We start from the raw sequence: 18,854 nt of genomic DNA, 5'->3' as shown, positions 1-18,854 counted from the left end.
AGCTTGGCTCCTCTCTATCCCTTCAGAAAGCCAACATCACACATCTGCAGGACTGCAAACAAGCCCTTCTCAAGAGTTCCTCTTGGAGATCTCACAACTGGTTGGGGCCAACATTAAACTAAGCTGGGGAGGAGCAAGCTGCAGTGACATACCCAAGTCCCCAGCACCACCACAAGCACCACCCCATCCAGACATAAATCCCCCAGCAAACTTATCTTAGAAGAGTGTTGGGTGTTGATTTCACCTGTTCTTATGCGATCAAACCTAGACAGTTCCTCATTAAAAGCAACAGGCCAGCCAAAGAATAGAGGTGCTTTCCAGGTAAGTAAAACTAGAGCAGCCTGTCCCCAGTATATTTAAATGGCAATTATAAAATGAGTTATCTGCAAAAAAGATGCACGTTTCAGAACCGAGGACATCCTCCTTGGCAGCCACATGACACTGGCAGTGCATGCATGTCTCATCTCACACATCTTTTCAGAAAACTAATTAAAAACATGACATGGCGTCAAGCTTTTGTGTAAGCCTAAATCTCATCTCCATAAACTAATAGAAGGTTTTCCAGCTCATCAGCACGCAGCACAGGCAATCAGTCCCTTCCTGGGCGACGTCTGCTTCTGCACTACGGCAGAGGTAAGATGCTAATAATCCCCAGAGCCTTCTTTCTTCAGTTTGTATTTCAGAATTTAAAGAAGGAAAAAAAAAAAAAATAGATCAAACCAAATGAGGGGCTCTAAGTTCAGCCAGGAGTAATTATGTGCCACACAACCACCTGTACACATCCTACAAAAACATTCTTTGACCTCCAGAAATTTCTGAGTGTTATTTACCAAGCTGAGCAGCTTCCAGGTAATGCCATTATGTTTCTATTAGATATAAATCCCAGAACCCAGCAGCTGGAGAGCATCTGTTTCACTCTGCCTGAAATGAGACTTCCAAACCCCTCACTTTGTCCATAAGACAGAGTCCTTTGGTGCAAATCTTGAAACAGTCATACCACACACTGCACATCTTCTTGCTAATGTGACTTTCAGGCAGTGCTGTGGGATCAGCTTCAGTTTCTATAGGAATATAAGAGAACTCTGGAAGGTCCTGCAGCAAGAAGCCCACACTCAAACAACCAAGAGACACAGCACGAGGGCCACATCAGTTAAACAGAGCTCTACGGGGCAGCAAAGAGCTAGAAAAGACAATCCATCTCCCTGGCCCAGCAGGCAGCCCTTGTGCTTGGTACCAGTCCATTACCATCAGTTCCTGTGCCTCGTGACCCCTGCCCACCATCACACCTCAGGGGCCTTTGAGACACCAGGACCAGCAGCAACTCTCCTTTTTGAGTGGCTGGGGAGAGGGATGGAGATGTGAACAATGCGAGATCAACATCACCCCCACATGGTGCAGCAGCTCCTGCCAGCCTCTCTGGGAGGGAAGAAGGCATGTGGCAATTGTTACAGATTTGGGCAACCCCACAGCAATGAAAGGCTCTGTGATTTTTAACACATCAGACCTTAGGCACATACTGGGCCCAATCACTTAGTGAATCTGTAGCAGCTGTGTGTACAACACGAGGAGTCAGTTCACCCCAAATGGAGCTCAGCAACATAAATGGGAGTCACAGCACTTGTATTAAGACCTCTGAAATTTTTGGATATCTAATCCTAGGGACTCAAACCATGACATGGAGTAAACCACACGCCGAGTTCACACGTAGTATTAGCTTTATTAAGGCTGCAATCCCCACCATGCTTAGGGAATGCCCCTTAGAAATCCCTGCTTCTCTCCTGCAAGCTATTTTTAATGCACAACAGCAAATGAGGGACTGGAGCACACACAGAAGATGGAAAACAGCTGAGGAATGATTTCTATCACAACATCTGATCCCAATCTATATGCAAAACAAAGTTCAGGCGCCCGCACCGTGCAGCTGCACTGCATAAGGAGCAAAATACATCTGTGCGTTTTCACAGACCGAGAAAGCACTATTTCGAGGAGGACGCGCACAGTGCGAGCGCTGCTCGCTAGGTGGACTCATTCATTTGGCTGTGCTGACCCCCAGAGCCCGGCACCGGGCACGGCATCTCTCCTCCTGCGCGACAGAATCGCTGCATCCTGAGAACCTGACCCCAAAGCCTGCATTTATTCAGCCGCGCCCCGCGTGCATCAGAGGCCGCAGAATTAACCAAATTAGAGGGGTGCGGGGGATGCGCAGGCATCGCAAACAGCAGCATGCACACAACTCGCTGGGAAGCTGCCCGGCGGTATCACAGAATCACACAGAATCACAGAATCACCCGGGTTGGAAGGGACCTCAAGGATCATGTAGTTCCAACCCCCCTGCCTAGCAGGGCCACCAAACGTACACATTCAGATCAGGTTGCCCAGGACCCCGTCCAACCTGGCCTTGAACACGTCCAAGGACGGGGCATCCACAACCTCCCTGGGCAGCCCGTTCCAGGCCCTAACTACTCTCCTTGTGAAGAACTTCCCCCTAACATCCAACCTAAATCTTCCCTCCTTCAACTTGGATCCATTTCCCCTAGTCCTGTATCCAGCATCTCCAGCCACACACCAGGCCAAAGCCAAATCGCCGGGGGATGAAAACCAGCTATGACAAAAGGGATCCCCTGCTCCTGCGCCGTCGAGCAGGAAGAAGCCACGTGTTTCATATCATCCAATTTCGGGATTTTGTATCCCCATTTCCCTCACGAGGAGCTGTTATGGGGCCGTCCTGCGGGCCCCACCCGCACCTCACACGCACCTTTGCCCTCCAGAACCCCTTCATCTTCATCTTCCCGCTGTGGCTTTGCAGTCCGGTACAGCTCCACGCGGACCACGCGGCTCTGGGCCTGGGGCGGGCAGCTGCCCCTGCTTTGCCTCCGCGCTGGGCGCGTTCCTTGCAACTTCGGAACGACCCGGGACAAAGACGAGCACCATTACCGCCTGTTTTACTTCTCAACAACGATATCACCACCATTAACAGCTCTGTCTCACCGCTTTGTCCGCTAAGGACTCTGCTGTTGCTTAGCGCTGTGCCCCGCCACAACGGCAGCCCCCTCCTCGGCTCCCCTTCCCCACCTCCCCCATTCTCTAAGCTTTTAACACCGACGCTGATCTCCTTACCGCTGTAACATTAATAAACGAGGTAGCAGTAAGAAGCATTCCTGCACTGAAGCGAAGGAGCAGCACCGCACGGTGAGCGCACAGAACCGCAGAAAACGCAATCCCGCACCAAAACCTCGCACGAAGAAATCATCGCCACGCGCAGAACTCCACACTCGTTTGCTCAGCAGCCGCACCCGCCCTGCTAACCGAGGTGTACGGCCGTAGAACCCAATGCCGAGAGCTACAACCCCCATACAGACCCCAAACGCGTACCACCACTACTTACCCCTTCTTCTCCCGCAGCTCAGCGCTCAGGAGCTGCTCTGCCTCCTTCAGCGCTCCTCTCCAAAGCCCCCAGCCGCCTCTCTGCTCTCATCTCGTGCCGAGGGGCTTCGCGAGGAGCAGCACCGAGCGCGAGGCGACCTCACAGAGAGAGAAAGGAGGAACTGCGAGGAAAGAGAGGCTATGAGTGAAACCCCCCGACTCCACAGCTGGAAGCAATCGAGCACGGTTAAGTCACCCACAGGTGTTCTTTTTTAGGGGTAATTCCTTTCCACCTGGTTCTCTCTTGTATTAAGGTGGCTCCCTACCAAAGTAAATGCAGTTAAAAAAGAAGTGAGAATGATCAGCAGGCTGTGGTGTCTTCATGGTAGTGATACTTGTGGAATTGTGACTATCGTGACTTGTGTTAGAAGGGACAGCAAGGATCATCAAATTCCTCCTGCCATAAGTATAAAAAGAGCTCCCCAAATCCTGGAAGCCTCAGCCATTAAAACCCACAAATCTTACCTCAACCTGGAAAAGCAACGTAGCCAAAATCTCCACTCTCATAACGGTTTAGTCGCATTCAACTTGCAATGTTACCACAAATTAGGTGTCCCAGGCTGTTCTCCATTGATCCACAAATGAGCTGCATCTTATCGACAGCATTTTTCCATTGGTTAGCTGAGGTCTGTTATCACTTCAGGTCTGTGCAGCTTCCAGGGAGGTTTTGGGAGCTGGGTTGAAGCTTTAGAATTCCAACACTGTTGGGATGCAGCAGCAATGTGTTAAAGCACGTGTGGTTATGCGTGGCATTAGACATTAGTGCTCGGATGAGGACACACCAACTGACTGTTCATTCAGCTCTCCTTCCAGCAGTATGAAATGTTCCCCAGTTGTGAACTGGAGCTGTATGGAACACCGTAGCTCAATGAAGGCACGGTTTCCATCAGAACATTTTGACTCAGAGAAAAACAAACGAGTTTTGAAAAGAAGAAAGCAAGCAGGGTAACTTGGACAGGCTCATCTGTTCCTCCTTGACTTGGCAAGGAGGGGCTGCGTGCAGTGTTTCCCTGTTCATTAAGAGCTGAGCACTAATTAGGCCTGCAGCTGGTAGGATGCTCACAGTGCTGCCTTGGAGCAGACAAGGTGACTTTGCAAGCGCAGGAGCCTGGCAGAGCTGGCAGCTCCACACGCCACAGCTGTGTGGTGTTCAGCATCACAAACCACAGGCAAAACGTTCTGGGAAGGCAGGGAGGGGTTTGGTGTGAAGCAAACACGAAGTAAAACAAAACCTTCCAGCTGTGCCGCCCATCCACGTGGATTCTGTTGCTCCTCCAGCAGAAAGCTGTAATTTCTGTGGGCAGGTTCAGGAAAGCCGAGCAGCGAGGAGCAGAGCGGAAGAAGTTCGTTCCCAGGGAGAAATGGGTGTGCATTATTGCACGGCGTTGGGTTGCAATGCAATACATTGTGTTTAATCAACAGGAATAACTTTTCTGATGCTGCCTGCACAGCTCTGGCAGCTGCACAGGGCAAGCTGGCAGAAATGGCTTGAGTTTAAAAATCCTCAGCATGAAATGCAGTCTTAGGGCATGTCCCTGTCCCAGTGCAGCTCTGATGTCACAACACACGATTTAAACTGCATTTTAAATGATGCTTCAGTGTTCATCCAGTGAGACAAATCACCACCAGGTGACATCGCATCGCAGAAAGAGGAAAACATAACAATACAAAGATTGAAAAATAACTGAAATCTCCTATGCTTCAGAGAACAGAACTTTGGGGACAGGCATTATGTGTTCCTTAAAGGGCCACTTCACAAGTTTTCTGGCTGCAGATAGGACTTGTAATGACTGAGCACGATGCTGAGCAGAGGCCGTGAGGGTTGCAATGAGAGAGAGGCATGGACTGCTCATGATAATACAGTTTGTAAATGGGGGCCAAATCAAATGCACTCAGCTCCAGCAGCTGCGCCAATTAAATCTCACTCAATTTGCTGAACAAGAACATTAGCATTAATCACTTTGGCACGTTTCTTAGAGTATTCCATGTCACTAAGTAGTTAAGTGGCTCCGTGCTTGTTATCGTGCAGCAGAATGCTACCCAAAGCGATGCTGTTAATCACTGTGCACATCCAGGATGCTCTGGGAACCCCCACACAGCTTAGGGCAGCATTTCTCTGTGCCTGCCTCCAGTTGGAGCTGGGCTGTACCCATGTCCCACATCAGAGGGTACAAAATAGAACCAGGCCTTTGCATACAACTGAAGTGGAAAAAAAGCCACAAAGCACAGCAAGGAGTGCATTCCTCGCTGCCTGAAGCTGGTGAAATCAAAGCAGATCCAGAGGAGTTGCATTAGTCCAGTTTTTATTCAAATAAAGAACAGGGAACAACGTGATTTTGTCATAAATACACCAGAGAAGACCATTCCCTGCACCATTCATCACCCTGGACAAGGCAGCCATCAAAAGAACTGACTTGCAACGTCCTTCATCCTTCACACTCACACACACACAGTCTTTTAATTAAATAATGAGCTTGAATGGTGACACGACTCATTGTGATGCTGTCAGCTATGGAACCAACAGCAGCTGCTTTACACAAAGAACTTCACCTCCACGTAAACTGCTTCACAATCTTCTGTAATCCTTAAAATTGTTTGATTGTTGTTGGTTTGGTTGTTGTTGTTTTTCTTTAATACATAAAATACACAAATTCTCAACATGTCTTTATTGTCACCGTAAAGGAAAATAACTTATAAAACCAGAAAGAGAAAGACAGAAGGGAAAAAAGCACTCGTCTCCAGTCTATAGCAGACTCCCAAACCCTGTGGTCTGAGCATCAGGCTGTAGGTGTGTGCATGGGATGTATGGGCACAAGGCAAAGCCAGGGGGGAACTGCTCCGATGCTACGGTTTATGAGCGATGAATCCCACAGGTTAGAAACAAGCTGCACTTATCTGCCGAAGCACCACCTTAGCTGGATGAATCAGGCATCACACATCACTGGATAGCAAGGATTGTGGTCTCCAAATGCTGCAAACGAGAGAACAGTATTAAGCTTTCGTGGTGTTGTCATGCAAATGCTGCCGAGTAAATTTATGGTAATTACAGTGCAGTACACATCTGTACCAAAAAAAATATTTGGATAAACTGAATGAACCGAAAATTGGTTTTAATCACCCCCAATTTATCTATTAGGCACAAATGGAAAAGATGGACTTGATTCAAACTTGTTTTCAACAGCAGATTGTTTGAGGCAAATCCATCCTGCTTTACATATGTTGGGCTGCTTGCAGAGCCAGCAGTGTGTGAGCCTCTTCACCAGCCTGCACCCGGGGACACTGCAAGCTCTGTGCAAGGTCACCTTGTGGAAACCCAATGCCACAGTTCCATAGGGGTCAGCACACAGAGACCCCCAAAGAGCTGAGAAAAGCCTTCATGTTCCCAACCGACCGCTGCGAGGAGGCCGCCTGAGTTCAGTGTGTAAAGCCTTCACAAATCCTCCTGTAATGACTCCATCACTTTTGGCAGCCTGTGGCACATCGCACCTCCTCCACAAGCAGCCACGGGGCAGACAGCTCATCCACCACGCTGACCAGAGAGCAAACAGAAAGTTAAATTAGAGTACTGAAACTGTTTTCAAATAGCTAGCAATCTAAGAGCGTGCTGGTGATGGAGGTAATGGGTTTTGTTTCGAAACGTTGAGCCCAATGCTGTCCTTCCACCGTGTCAGAACCAACATAAGAGCTATCCCAGATGTTGGTTACATCATTAAATTTCTTGTGCAGAATCCATACAAATTCACACATCACAGCCAGCAAAAACTGCACAGGAGTGTTAGGAATCAGATCCAGAATTTAACACAGGTGTCATCAGCGGCCATAAAAAGCAATCCAAACATTTTTGAAAATTCTTATAAAAAGATATTTACAGTAAAATCGTTAGCACTGATGCTATGCTTTCAGTCCTAGAAAAAGGCAGTCTTTAAAGGGGCTGGCTCAGGTGCTCCAAACGAATCATACAAACACAGAACAACACACCAAAGACGGACAAATTCCAAAAGCATTTCAAGGGGAGGGGATACAGCTGGTTCTTCATGTGTTACAGTTGTTCATATTGCATAGCTGGAAAACGAGGTCACTTGGCTTGCATAACACTGCAACATTTGAGAAGGAAAAGGGAATTGGTTGGGGTGGAGGAGCTGTGGCTGCAACCAGGAGCACTGGCAATGGCCAAGCCCTAGCCCTGTCCAGCAAGCCTTAGGTCTTGGCCACCAGCATCAATAAATGCCATTTTACAATAGCAGAGAATCATCAAAAGCTTTTGCCTTGTAAGCAAGGAAGGTTTATAAAGCAATGTAAATTGGGGAAAAAATTACCCAGCTTTCAAGTATATTCACCATTCATGACATCTGATCAACACAGCAAGCTTCAGACTTGCATCTCTTCAGTACTTTTTGTGGGTTAGATTTAAAAAAAAAAACTCTTCATCTCTTGGTAACATTTGCCTTCGCTCCAGCAACGCTGGAATTGAGATCAGTTTGGCAGCTACAACTGGCTGCAACAAAGCTTTTTAGCTTTACGTTTCCTATGTTTATTTGAGACTTAACAAGAGACAGGCATGCTCAAACACACGTCCATCCTGTTGACTGATCTGCATCCAATAAGAGATGATAACAGACTAAAAAGCTTTGCCTATCCCATTTATGCCATATTCCCACAGGCTGCGTGCAAGGCACACATTTGGCAACCAGCTTTAGAGGTAAAATCACTCCAAGCCAAGGCATCACCTTGCTAATGTCACTATCAAGATGCATCTCAGGACTCTGATATGAAGCCAGCTTCAGCCTGGGATACATTGCCACCAACCTCAACAGCTTTTACAATAAGACTAGCCATCAAAAAGGGCAGCACATTATGCTGGTTTTTTGGCATGTTTCATGGCAAATTGTAGAAGCCAACACGAGACTTAAAGGGCATTATAGAGAGGACTTATTATTATTATTGTTAGCCCTCCTACATGGGAGGTGGAGCAGCAAGGGTAGGCACTATTTCCCCCAGAGGGAGCAGGCGCCCATGGCACAAGGGCCATGTCAACTCACACACTGAAATGTGCTTATTTACAGAACTAATGTACACACCTGCTAAAGCTGCACAAGGTGATTTAGCCTTAGATCCCTCAGAAATCAATTTTTAGGTATTTTTCTTTTCTACTGCAGAAGTTTGCCTGGAGTGTTTTTGACAGATCTGTAGAGAAAGACACCAGGAAAGAGCAGCACTTTGTGCTGGTGCTCAGCAGTAACACAAGCAGATACGGTCCTGCAGGCCAGATGCCCCCAGCAGAAAGCCACAGCTGATCCACAGGGAAAAGGAGTGAGACAGGCCCTCACAAAAGGCCACATAAATCAAAGATAGTGAGATAGGAAAGAAGCAAGAAGAAAAAAGGGGAAGGGAGAGTGAGGAAGGGAAAAAAAAGAATACATCAGGAGAATATTTTGGAGTCTACATTCCTGCACGCTGTATGTCAGAGCTCACAAGGAGGCAAACAAAGGTATTTGCAAGTCAAGCATCTTCTTAAACAGAAAGCTCTGAGAATCTGTGATGTAAGCAAGATGACTGCATCACAGCTATATCTAGATTTGTCTGTTTTGAATAAACGTATCAATTCTTTCTACTAACAGCAGAACACTTTCAGTACAGGGAAGATTAAAATAACAGTTACAATGACAGTGATTAGAGAGATCTCTGTGCTCTGGAAGCATTAAGACACTGCATGTTCATTACCATGCTAATTAACCATTGCATAACTGACAGAAGGTTCTCACTGTAGGTACCTTCTACATTAATGGCACCATAAGATCTTTCTTTTGACATCTAAACGCTCTATTGTGAAATGGCATTGAAATGCTGGACAGAGTTAGAACTGGGGCTTTCAGCACAGCTGGCAACACTGGCGAGGTGCAGGGTAGGGAATAGTTTCTATTCAAGCAGTATTTGTTTCACAGGAGCAACGAACCCTGTCAGAGCAGCATGTCTTTTGTGGGGCTGAGAGGTTTGGTGTGGTAGAGTTGCTGAGATATCAGCCCCTGGGAAGGCATAGCCCAGCATGTACAGGAAACAGCATTCATGGCAAGTAGAAAAATCACATGGCATTTATTTCCACCATACGACACGCATTCCAGGGACACATACAGTAGTCCAGTGGCAGGTACAAACGTATGACTGAGACAGTGTCACACTCAAGCCAGAGCGCCCTGTTCCAGTCCGTTCCTGCTGACTGCTTTTCTCAGTTGGTGCTCAAAAGTTTCCACTGTCAGCAGTAAGGTCTGCCTTCTGGGTGCAGTGAGAAAATAGTTCAACCAACAGTGGGTACGGAGCATCAGTAGTGAAGAAATCCAGAAGCAGTCATTTTTACTCACATGCCCAAACGTAGCAGTTTTGTTTCATACAAGAAATTCCGTGCCTGCAGTTCAAGCACTATGTTTATCCCAGCACACTTGTCATTGAGAAAAACAGTTGATTGCACCATAGATAACAAGCAACACTTCGTGTCTAGCATGGAACATGTCTCCAGAAGGACTTTCCCTTTGCTATGCAATCCACTGCAGAGCAGATGATGTTTGTAACATAGCACTTGTCACATGAAGATGGTAACAGCAATGAGATGGGTCAAGTCAGAGGTCAGTCATCTTCCCACCACCACCTAGCTGGATCCACTTCACTTCTGCTCCTCGCAACGACTTGATTGTGTGTCACAATGGTTTGTGAATCACAGCAACACCTGTTTTAAGAATGCACAGACAAGCTGTTATCTCAGGAGCAGCTCCTGGTTGCCCTGTTGCTAAGATCATGCTGCAAAAACTAACATCAGCAGCAAGCTAGCAGAGCTGCTGACTGTTTCCATGAAGGAATCCTCTACTGAAGACCAAATAAAGCATATGCAGATTTAAGATTAAAGCATCAGGAGGCACAACCCTTACATTTATGAATGTTCCGAGCTGTTCCCAGCTCTCTCACTTAAGTATTTCTATCTTTACCTGCATAACTCCTCCCTGTGCTCATACTGGTTGGCAGCAATGTCCACTTGTCTGTGATGGGGTTGTAGTATTCCACAGAGGCCAAGTTGCAGGAACCATCATCTCCTCCTACCACGTAGAGGAGACCATTCACCGCACACACACCTCAAAGCAGAGCACAGAGTTAAACAGGCTAACTTCTGTCCCACAACACATTGCCAGCCACATTTTGATTCATTCCCTTGAAGACACCTCATCTTCCAATTAATTACTTGTTTGTAATACTGTATACTTTTATACCTAGAACAACAGCCACATTAAAAACCACAGACAAATGCAACCAAGCACCAAAGACAGGCTTATTGTGCTTACCTGCATTTCTTCGGCACATATTCATGTCTGCTACTTGCTTCCAGGTGTTTGTTCCTGGATCGTAGACTTCCACACTCTTCCTGACCAGGGGACCATCGTGCCCTCCTGTTGCATACAGCAGCCCACTGAGAACACCAACACCTGCCAAACAGAGCCCAGCATTGCCAAACGTACACAGCAAAGGCTGCACATGCCTGGGTCTGCTACTGGATCCTGCAGAGGCATCTCTCCAAGGCATTTCCAGAACATGGGCTACGTATGTTTCAGCATCACCCAGCACTCGGTCAGCTCTCCAACTACGCCTATAGACTGCTGCAGCTCACTCCCTCTTTATCCCTGTCTGTCTGATATTTTCTGCCACAGGTCACTCTGCATTTAGCCTGATTTTCATTTTCAGGAACTACATTTTTGTTTTTCCAGCTGCCTTTGTGCCTTCATCCCTTTGACACCATTTCTCTTTTCAGCAACCTATGGCTCACTCCAATTCTTCAGGCTGCCTCCGGGTTTGTTTCCCCGTTCTCCTCACCACTCTTTCCTCAAACTGGAGTGAAACAGAAACACCAAGCTGAATTGCATCATGTTAAGCATGGCATTAGCCAGCAGGACAGCCCCCAGGACCTAAAAATAGTCTTGTGTTGATAATTTTTAGAAAGGCACAGAGCTCTGACCCCAGAGCTGTTCAAGGAGCATCCCAATTGATGGAGAAGTGGCAACTCACCCAGCTGGCAAGGAAAGCCTGCCACATCTGAGCCCATCCAACCTGCTTTGCAACACCCTGCCATGTGACCACATTCAGCTGTTATGACAGATTTATACCTCAAAATAAAAAAGTCAGTAAGCTAATTTAAGCAAGTAGAAGAGTTAAAAGGCTGGGAACACTATAGCTTCCACAGTTGAAACGCCTTTATCTGTGTTGAGATGGGGGGCACAGGAAGAACTGTCTCTGCCCAGGGGACTGCCATTCCTCCAGCAGCACGCTGCCAACACAGCCCTGCTGCCTGCTTTGGGGTTGTGGCAGGGATTTGAGGACACTCATCCTCACCTCCGCTAGATGTCAGTATGGGCACAGCAATGCCGGGAGCTCAGGTTCTCGTTTCCCAAGCTGTACCAGAGCAGCAGCACTACTCTCGATGTGGCAGCTGGTGCCTGCTGGAGGGATGCGTGCCAAGTGTTTGGGTCACGACCACTTGATGGGCTCGGCTCAATTTGGGAACTGCAAGCTGCAAGGTTACTTGGCATATTTTTGCTCTACTTTGACATACTGTCAAACAATATGAGATTTTCATTGTTTTCCTGTAAGTTTGGGATACGTTTTATTATCAAGCCAATATTATAAACTTCTTCAACTGAATTAAAATCAACAGCACGTGACCATATTTGCCTCAGCAAGAGCTAAAGAAAGTGCATTAGAGTGAGGAAAGAAAGACTGTGCAACCACCCAGCTCAGAAGGAAATCTTCACCTGAAGATTATTTTAAATGCAATGGATAGGAGCTTCTACCCTTGCTGGAGATGAACAGCCACAGGGAAGACAAGCGCCAACCTGACCTAATATCACATGTAAGTTAGAAGCCATCAAGACTTCCTTTATCACGTCCTTTCCTCTGATCTTCCAGATCACCAACTCCAGGCAAAGGTACACTAAAACCTGGTTAGCAGTGGCCATGTGAGATTAATTATGTTGCCCTGACTTGGTCCATGTGTAACCAACCCAGTGCAGATGATGTGCTGCACTTGGAGACTCAGGAAGGATCCAAAATGAAAATGCATCTGACACAGCCCTCTAAAACCAGGATCAAGAAGGCAGTGCAGCTTGAATTCCCAGTGTCCAGCTGAGCCTGCAGCTGGCAGTTTGGAAAGACAACTGTCAGCATACAAGTGAGATGCATCTGTTAGAAAAGCTATGTGGAAACAGTGCACATTATTTCATTAATACAGAAATTAATTTCAATTTGGAAGCATATAATGAAGTCAGGAAAGATGCTGAGAGCTTCCAAGCAGTTACGGCTTTTCCCCTCATGGGAGGGGGGCAGAAAATAACAGGCTGCACTTGCCAGCTCACTTGCCAAAACACATTTTCCCTTTCCTTTCACAAAGAGAGGAGAGCCCAGTGATTATCTCCTTTCAAGAACACACCAGAGCCACTACCTGCACCACTGCGTCGAGTGCTCATGTCAGCCACGTAGGTCCATTCGTTGGTGGCCGGGTTGTACTGCTCTACAGTACTAAGGCACTGGCGAGATGCTCCATCATAACCCCCCACAGCATAGAGCTTACCTGCAAGAGACACATGTTGGCATCAGCATCATGGCTATGACTGATGTATGACGCCCCCACCATACCTGGCAGCCCTGATGAGGTCAGATCCTAGCTTGGAAGGCCCTGGTAGAACTGCCTGAGCCTGCTGGCATGTCTGGGGCAAACCCTACTGAAAGGATCTGAAGCAGGATCACAGACAGTGGGCCTGTTTGCTTTTAAAGCTGTCAGGCAAGACAGGGAACCATAATTATACAACAGATTCATTAGAAGCCCAAAGCCCTGAGGGTTTTCTGAATGACTTGTTGGCCTAGGAGATGAGTTAATACCAGAGCATGTTCTTCTGATCAGCATTTCCTCCTGTTCAGGTGCCACATAGCAAGGTGAGCTGACAAAGGTAAATACTGTACATTAATTACACAAGCAATAAATCTGCAACAACCCCTTAATATATTACCTCTGTGGAAACGTAAACCCAATTTTGAATGTCCTAGGACAAACCAGGACAATCCAAAGCTGCTGGTACAGCTGAGGCCACTCTGTTCACTCATGCCATGTGACCATGACACAGAAATCCTGTGGGACATAGGACAGTATGTCTATGCTGTGCACTTCTTGGTTACACAAGACTCCCAACAACAGCTATCATCGACAGTCTTATGCTTGATACTTTGATATTTCAGGGCTTCAAAAGGATGTGGTCCAGCCTCTGTGGTCACAGCTTCACTCACAGCCTCCTCGAGCTCCTGTTTGAAGCCACTTATTGTTAAGTCAATCAACCAAGGCAAGAGTGCCAGACAAAGCAGGACAAGATAAAGTTCCCTGGTTGGCATCAATCCTTAGATATTTTCACTACCTACAGGCGTTGGATCAATCTCCATCATATTCAGATGAGCACTGGGGGTAAACTGCATGCTGCAGCTGGTTCCCTACACTATTACAATCAGCTTTCCTTCTCCATCACACACTCATTTACTATTGTGAACTCCAACACACGCAACACTTTCTCACACGTTAAACAAAGCAAAGCAAAAGGATTTCATATGCATCCAGTAGAAAATAGTTCATAGAAACATATTTCTCAAGTATGTATCACATGTTTGCTTGGAATTCAAACGACCAACCCACTGCAGCAAAACAAACCACTGTCAGTAGCCCAGCACTCCACAGGCACGTGAATGGGCCAATTTTGAACGAGATGCTTATTTAAAGGAATATGCAGATTTAGCACAACCCCCACGCGTCATTTTGACTTCACCTCATCCTCTTCCGCTCCCAAACACACTTCACACATTTCCCATTCAAACCAAGTGAGTTCAAAGCAGAGTACACAACAAGCTTTGTGCCATTGCCTGCTCCACAGGGTACTAATTGAAAACTGTTACACCATGCTAAGAGAAGGTCAAACAAGAACTTTCTCTTGCTTCAGAACTGATTTTGCTGAAGGTTTCTACCTAAGTTGCTCTTTCTCCTGGATGCAAACCAGGCTGCTTGGTTCCAGCCCACCTGGGCTGGCTGTTGGCACCTCTGTGCCAACAGGTACTGCACGATCCCTTGCACCACCGGCTCTGTTCACTTCACCTGCCCCACTCCCGAGCTGCCTCAATATCAGCATTCATAATCATCAGCCCCTGTTCACTTATGAACCAGAGCAAAAGGTGCTGCCTGTGCCCAAAAGCCTGGTTTTAGCATTCCTGCCAAACCACCAGCCTGGGGCTGTGGGATGAACTGTGCTCCTGTTCTACCACTGAGCGGATTTCTTGTGATAGGTGCTCCATCCACACACTGTCTGCTGATGGCAACAGTGCACTGCATAACACTGTTTGCTCTCATCAGAAGCAATCCAGGCAGAATAAGAATTCAGAGAAACCTGCACACACCTAACAGCATTCACAGAAGGCATGGGTTGGTCTGATACAGGTCTGAGGCTCTTGGAAAACAGCACACAGTTTTTCACTTATAAATAAAGGAGAACTAAAAAAGCTGCAGCAATTAGGTCTGATAAAATAAATCTTTACCAATCAAAGACAGCGTAGAGAACAGGTCCTTCAGTTACTTCCTATTGCACTTACTAGGCTTCTGTTTGACACTGAAACGTTTGCTTGATGGAAATGGCTGATGGTTTTCTTACCCTCCACAACTCCAACTCCAACACTGCTTCTTCTTGTGTTCATGGGAGCCACAAAAAACCACTCATTGGTTTTATAGCTATAGGCCTCAACTGATGCCAGACCTAGTTAAAAAGGGGATACACAGGTTTTCTAATTAAAAAAAAAGAGAAGAGAAAAAGATTGGTGTTGCACTTTCATCTGCCTTCCACCTCCACCCAAGCCCGTAATTCCCCCCGCACTCCTGAGACCCAATTTTCCAGTCCCTTTCGTTTCAAGCTGGATGCACCACATCAATGCCACTTCTCCAGCAGCTGGAAAAATCACATAGACCCTTGCCCCGGGGCACCAACGTGGAGCAGAGTCCAGATTCCAATCCCAAAGGTTCACATTCTTTCAAGCATTATAAAATGTCTATGCAAAGGATGAAAAACTACCCCAGAGCATTCTGCACTGTACTCATCACCAGCTGAAACAGCTACAGCAGAGGTGTGAAGCTAAACAAGCAGTTTTAGCAACGTAACTCCCAGACAAGCATACCCCATAAAATGCCCTATTCACATTTCATTCATGCTGCTATGCAAATTTCAACTAAAAATCAGAAAAAAATCCCTTTTCAGTCAGAATCAGCATGTTCATATAGAGAATGAGACTGAAAGAACCATTTCACTAAAGAAAAAGAAACTGGGTGAGACACTCAATTACTGAAGGGTCAGAACATGTGTTTGGTACTGCACACAGTGCATCCACACAGACTCTGGTACATTCTCTACAAAATTATTGAAGAATTGCTCTGGAACCTCACTAAAGCTCTGCAAACTCTGCTGGGGTCTCTGAAAACACTGCTTTGGGTCAGGCTTTTGTTCAGTCACCTACCAGTGCTGCCATCAAAACCGCCCACTGCATACAGGAGATCATTGAGCACAGCTGCACCCAAAGTGCTTCTTCTTTCCTGCATGCTGGCTATGGATGTCCACTGGTCCTTCACGCCATCGTACACATCAACAGTGCGTACCCTTAAGGATCCATTAAAGCCTCCGACAGCATAAACATTGCCAGCCATAAACACTACACCTGATAAAGGAGGAGAGACATCTTATGGAGGTTTTACAAACAGCTGAAGAACCAAGTATTATCAGATGGCTGCCAGGGTGCTTAAGGCAGCAGGGAAGTGCTGAACATGGGCAAGTCTTGAAGGTTTTCTGCAGGTTAAGAGCAGTGGAGCCAAATATGATAAAATATATGTGTTGTAAGGATGGTAAAATGCACATAAACACACAGCAACATAAGGCACAGATGGATTCAAATCTGAATGAAGCGTTTTTCAGAGTCACAGAGGACACCAAATGGTGATCCACATTCACATCTATATCATGCTGTCAGGACAACGCTCCCAGCTTTCAGATCCACTCTCCACTGACCCTTAACAGACCAAGAGGGCTTTACTGAGCTCCTCTGATTTTTCACTAGGAAACCACAGAGAACTGGATGTTTATGGGGATAGTAACTATGAGGGGCAGATAGGCAGAAAGCAACCACCTGAACACAAAGGGCATACATATAGGGAAAGAGGAAAAGGAACGGCAAAAAGAAAGCTGTTTGAGGATGAAAGCACAGAGGAAAGCTGAAGTGATGACTGAGGACACATTCATCTGGCTCTGAAGAGCTGGACACAACAAAAGCTGCAGCAAGCTTTCCCATTACCTGCTCTACACCTCCGGGAGGGAAGCTCAGCAACCTGGTCCCACCGCTCCTCCTCGAAGTCATAGCACTCCACACTGCGGATGGCTTTGGGCGCTTGCCCGCCAACCACAATCATCACCTGGAAAGGGAAAATGAGAGCTGGGCCACCTCAGACATCAGCCTGGGCAACTGCTCTCTGAACAGAATACCACCCCAGCCTATAGCAGCTGCCAGGCAAAAGCTGCAAGCCCACCAGAAGCCTCTGCAGACAGTTACTTCAGTCAATCCTTCAAAACAAAAACCTCATCTCCATTTTAACACACACTGCATGGGACAACCCCCATTAACCCTTCCTCATTTTTTCCCAAGCAGGCCACTTGCCCTATTTCCCTATGAAACACAGAATTAGTTTGCAGCAGGGTGCGTGCAAGGCTTGTGGCCAAAGTATTTTTAAGCAAAGAAGATCCCAGAGTAATTTCTACAGCCAGCCCAGTGTTCAGTCATTATCTCCATGATGGTGCTAAAAATAATCAATGCCACTTAACAAATTAAACCTGCCAGCTGTATTGTCACCTGCAGGGAAGATGTCACTTGGGGAAAGCAGGACTTAAGACCCAGTGCTGCTGGGCTGCTGAAGGAAGTAGGTTGTCAGCTTCATTAAAGCCTCTGGCTGCTACATGTGTTGATGCAAATCTAGTAATTAAACCTTAAATTCCACGCAGATAGGGAAGAGCTATGTGAAGCTAATCAACAGTGAATCTCTGGAACCTGAGAAATGCTCTGCTGCGACCACATGCAGTGCAGTCCTTCACAAACCTGCCCTGCCTGCTGCCAGCCCTCAGCTCTGGAGGGCAGCCCATAGCCATGTGCACAGGCAGCATCCGAATCTCTGGCATTTATAAACAGCACTACCTGCACTTTGACCTGAACACGTTTCCTTCTGTCCCCTCCACCGCTACCAAGAGGGAAAATTTGTTCTCTTACCACAGGACCAAACACTACGACAATCTGATTTTTACAAGGCCACTGAGCAGTGAGTGAGATAAGGGGGCTCCAAATGTAGTTAAAGGGAAGATGATACTGGCATCAGCCTCTACAAGGCACCTGTGGGCGGCTGAGGGATGAGACTCCACTTGAGGTCATAAGGTAATGAGCTCACCTCCTGTCACAGTTGCCACAGAAGTGCAGGGCTAGACAATGCTCTAAATTATTTCAAGAGTATGAAAACAGTGAACTGCTCTAGAAAGACAATGTGACCTTAGGAGGTAAATCAGCCTAAATTAGCAGTCTGACCACTAAGTGTGCAGCAGGCTCTCATGGAAAGCTGCAGAGCCTCACATGATTATAGACTTAAGAGATTTCACAGCAGGACCAGCGGATGAGATGAAAGTTTCCCAGTAACCGGATTGCTAGGAGATCATCACCTTCTCCCATTTCTTTATAGTTAAAAAAAAAGAACAACAAAAAAATAGTTATCAGCCCCACAGAAGATCTGGGTTGGTACTCGTAGGTCATGCTATTAGTAGATGCTGAGAATCTCTTTAGTCACTGACTCACTAACTTCTTTAATCCTTGCACAAGGGTCACATGGCCCTTCGTGGCCCCAGAGCTTCTACACAAACCCCTTCAGTGCCTGCAGGAGGAGCAGACAACGTACTGAGCTGCTCTGCAGATCAGCAATTTATTGAGACCTTCCAGAATGTGAACATGTGGATAGTAGAGATCTCATATCCACCCACAAACCAGACTCCGTATGCTTTGTACTTAGAAAAATAATACACAGTGCTTTTGGCATCTTACAATTGCTGAAAAGCTCACTACCAACTTCAGAGGCACAATGACCAACTGCATTTATCTCTGGAGCATGGGTCAAACAGTTTCTGTTGTCATTTTCTCTTCACTAACAAAGTGGAGCTGAAAGCATCTCATGCCTCCGGGATAAACACAGGGAGTAATGAGGATTATTTATTCAGTAGCTGCTCCGAGTTTATTGGAATTTGCTTCAGACTTCCTACTCACACGTCTGGGTGCCGCTGTTTCCTGCTTTCCTGCCTTCTGAT

At 46.7% G+C, this 18,854-nt stretch overlaps 1 protein-coding gene across 4 annotated transcripts in view; it reads right to left on the bottom strand.

Annotated features, from left to right (window-relative positions):
* Nucleotides 1-5,709: 5,709 nt before the first annotated feature.
* Nucleotides 5,710-18,854, bottom strand: part of KLHL3 (kelch like family member 3) — a 112,802-nt gene continuing 99,657 nt past the window's right edge. For 3 of the 4 annotated variants that reach the window (XM_052689409.1, XM_052689408.1, XM_052689410.1), the window contains 7 exons: nucleotides 16,816-16,933; nucleotides 15,988-16,185; nucleotides 15,135-15,236; nucleotides 12,896-13,024; nucleotides 10,749-10,889; nucleotides 10,398-10,541; nucleotides 5,710-10,141 (listed from right to left, as the gene is read on the bottom strand). In XM_052689409.1, the coding sequence (XP_052545369.1) occupies nucleotides 10,113-10,141; nucleotides 10,398-10,541; nucleotides 10,749-10,889; nucleotides 12,896-13,024; nucleotides 15,135-15,236; nucleotides 15,988-16,185; nucleotides 16,816-16,933 (861 nt within the window). In that variant the 3' untranslated portion in view covers nucleotides 5,710-10,112. Of the gene's footprint in view, nucleotides 10,142-10,397; nucleotides 10,542-10,748; nucleotides 10,890-12,895; nucleotides 13,025-15,075; nucleotides 15,237-15,987; nucleotides 16,186-16,815; nucleotides 16,934-18,854 lie in introns of those variants that run through there. The other variant, XR_008208204.1, reaches the window with a different exon arrangement.

The sequence above is a fragment of the Tympanuchus pallidicinctus genome, unplaced genomic scaffold (assembly GCF_026119805.1).
Source record: "Tympanuchus pallidicinctus isolate F22 unplaced genomic scaffold, pur_lepc_1.0 scaffold25, whole genome shotgun sequence".
Classification (NCBI taxonomy): domain Eukaryota; kingdom Metazoa; phylum Chordata; class Aves; order Galliformes; family Phasianidae; genus Tympanuchus; species Tympanuchus pallidicinctus.
The sequence above is the reverse complement of the archived record's forward strand: the minus strand, read 5'-3'. Positions and strand labels throughout refer to the sequence as shown.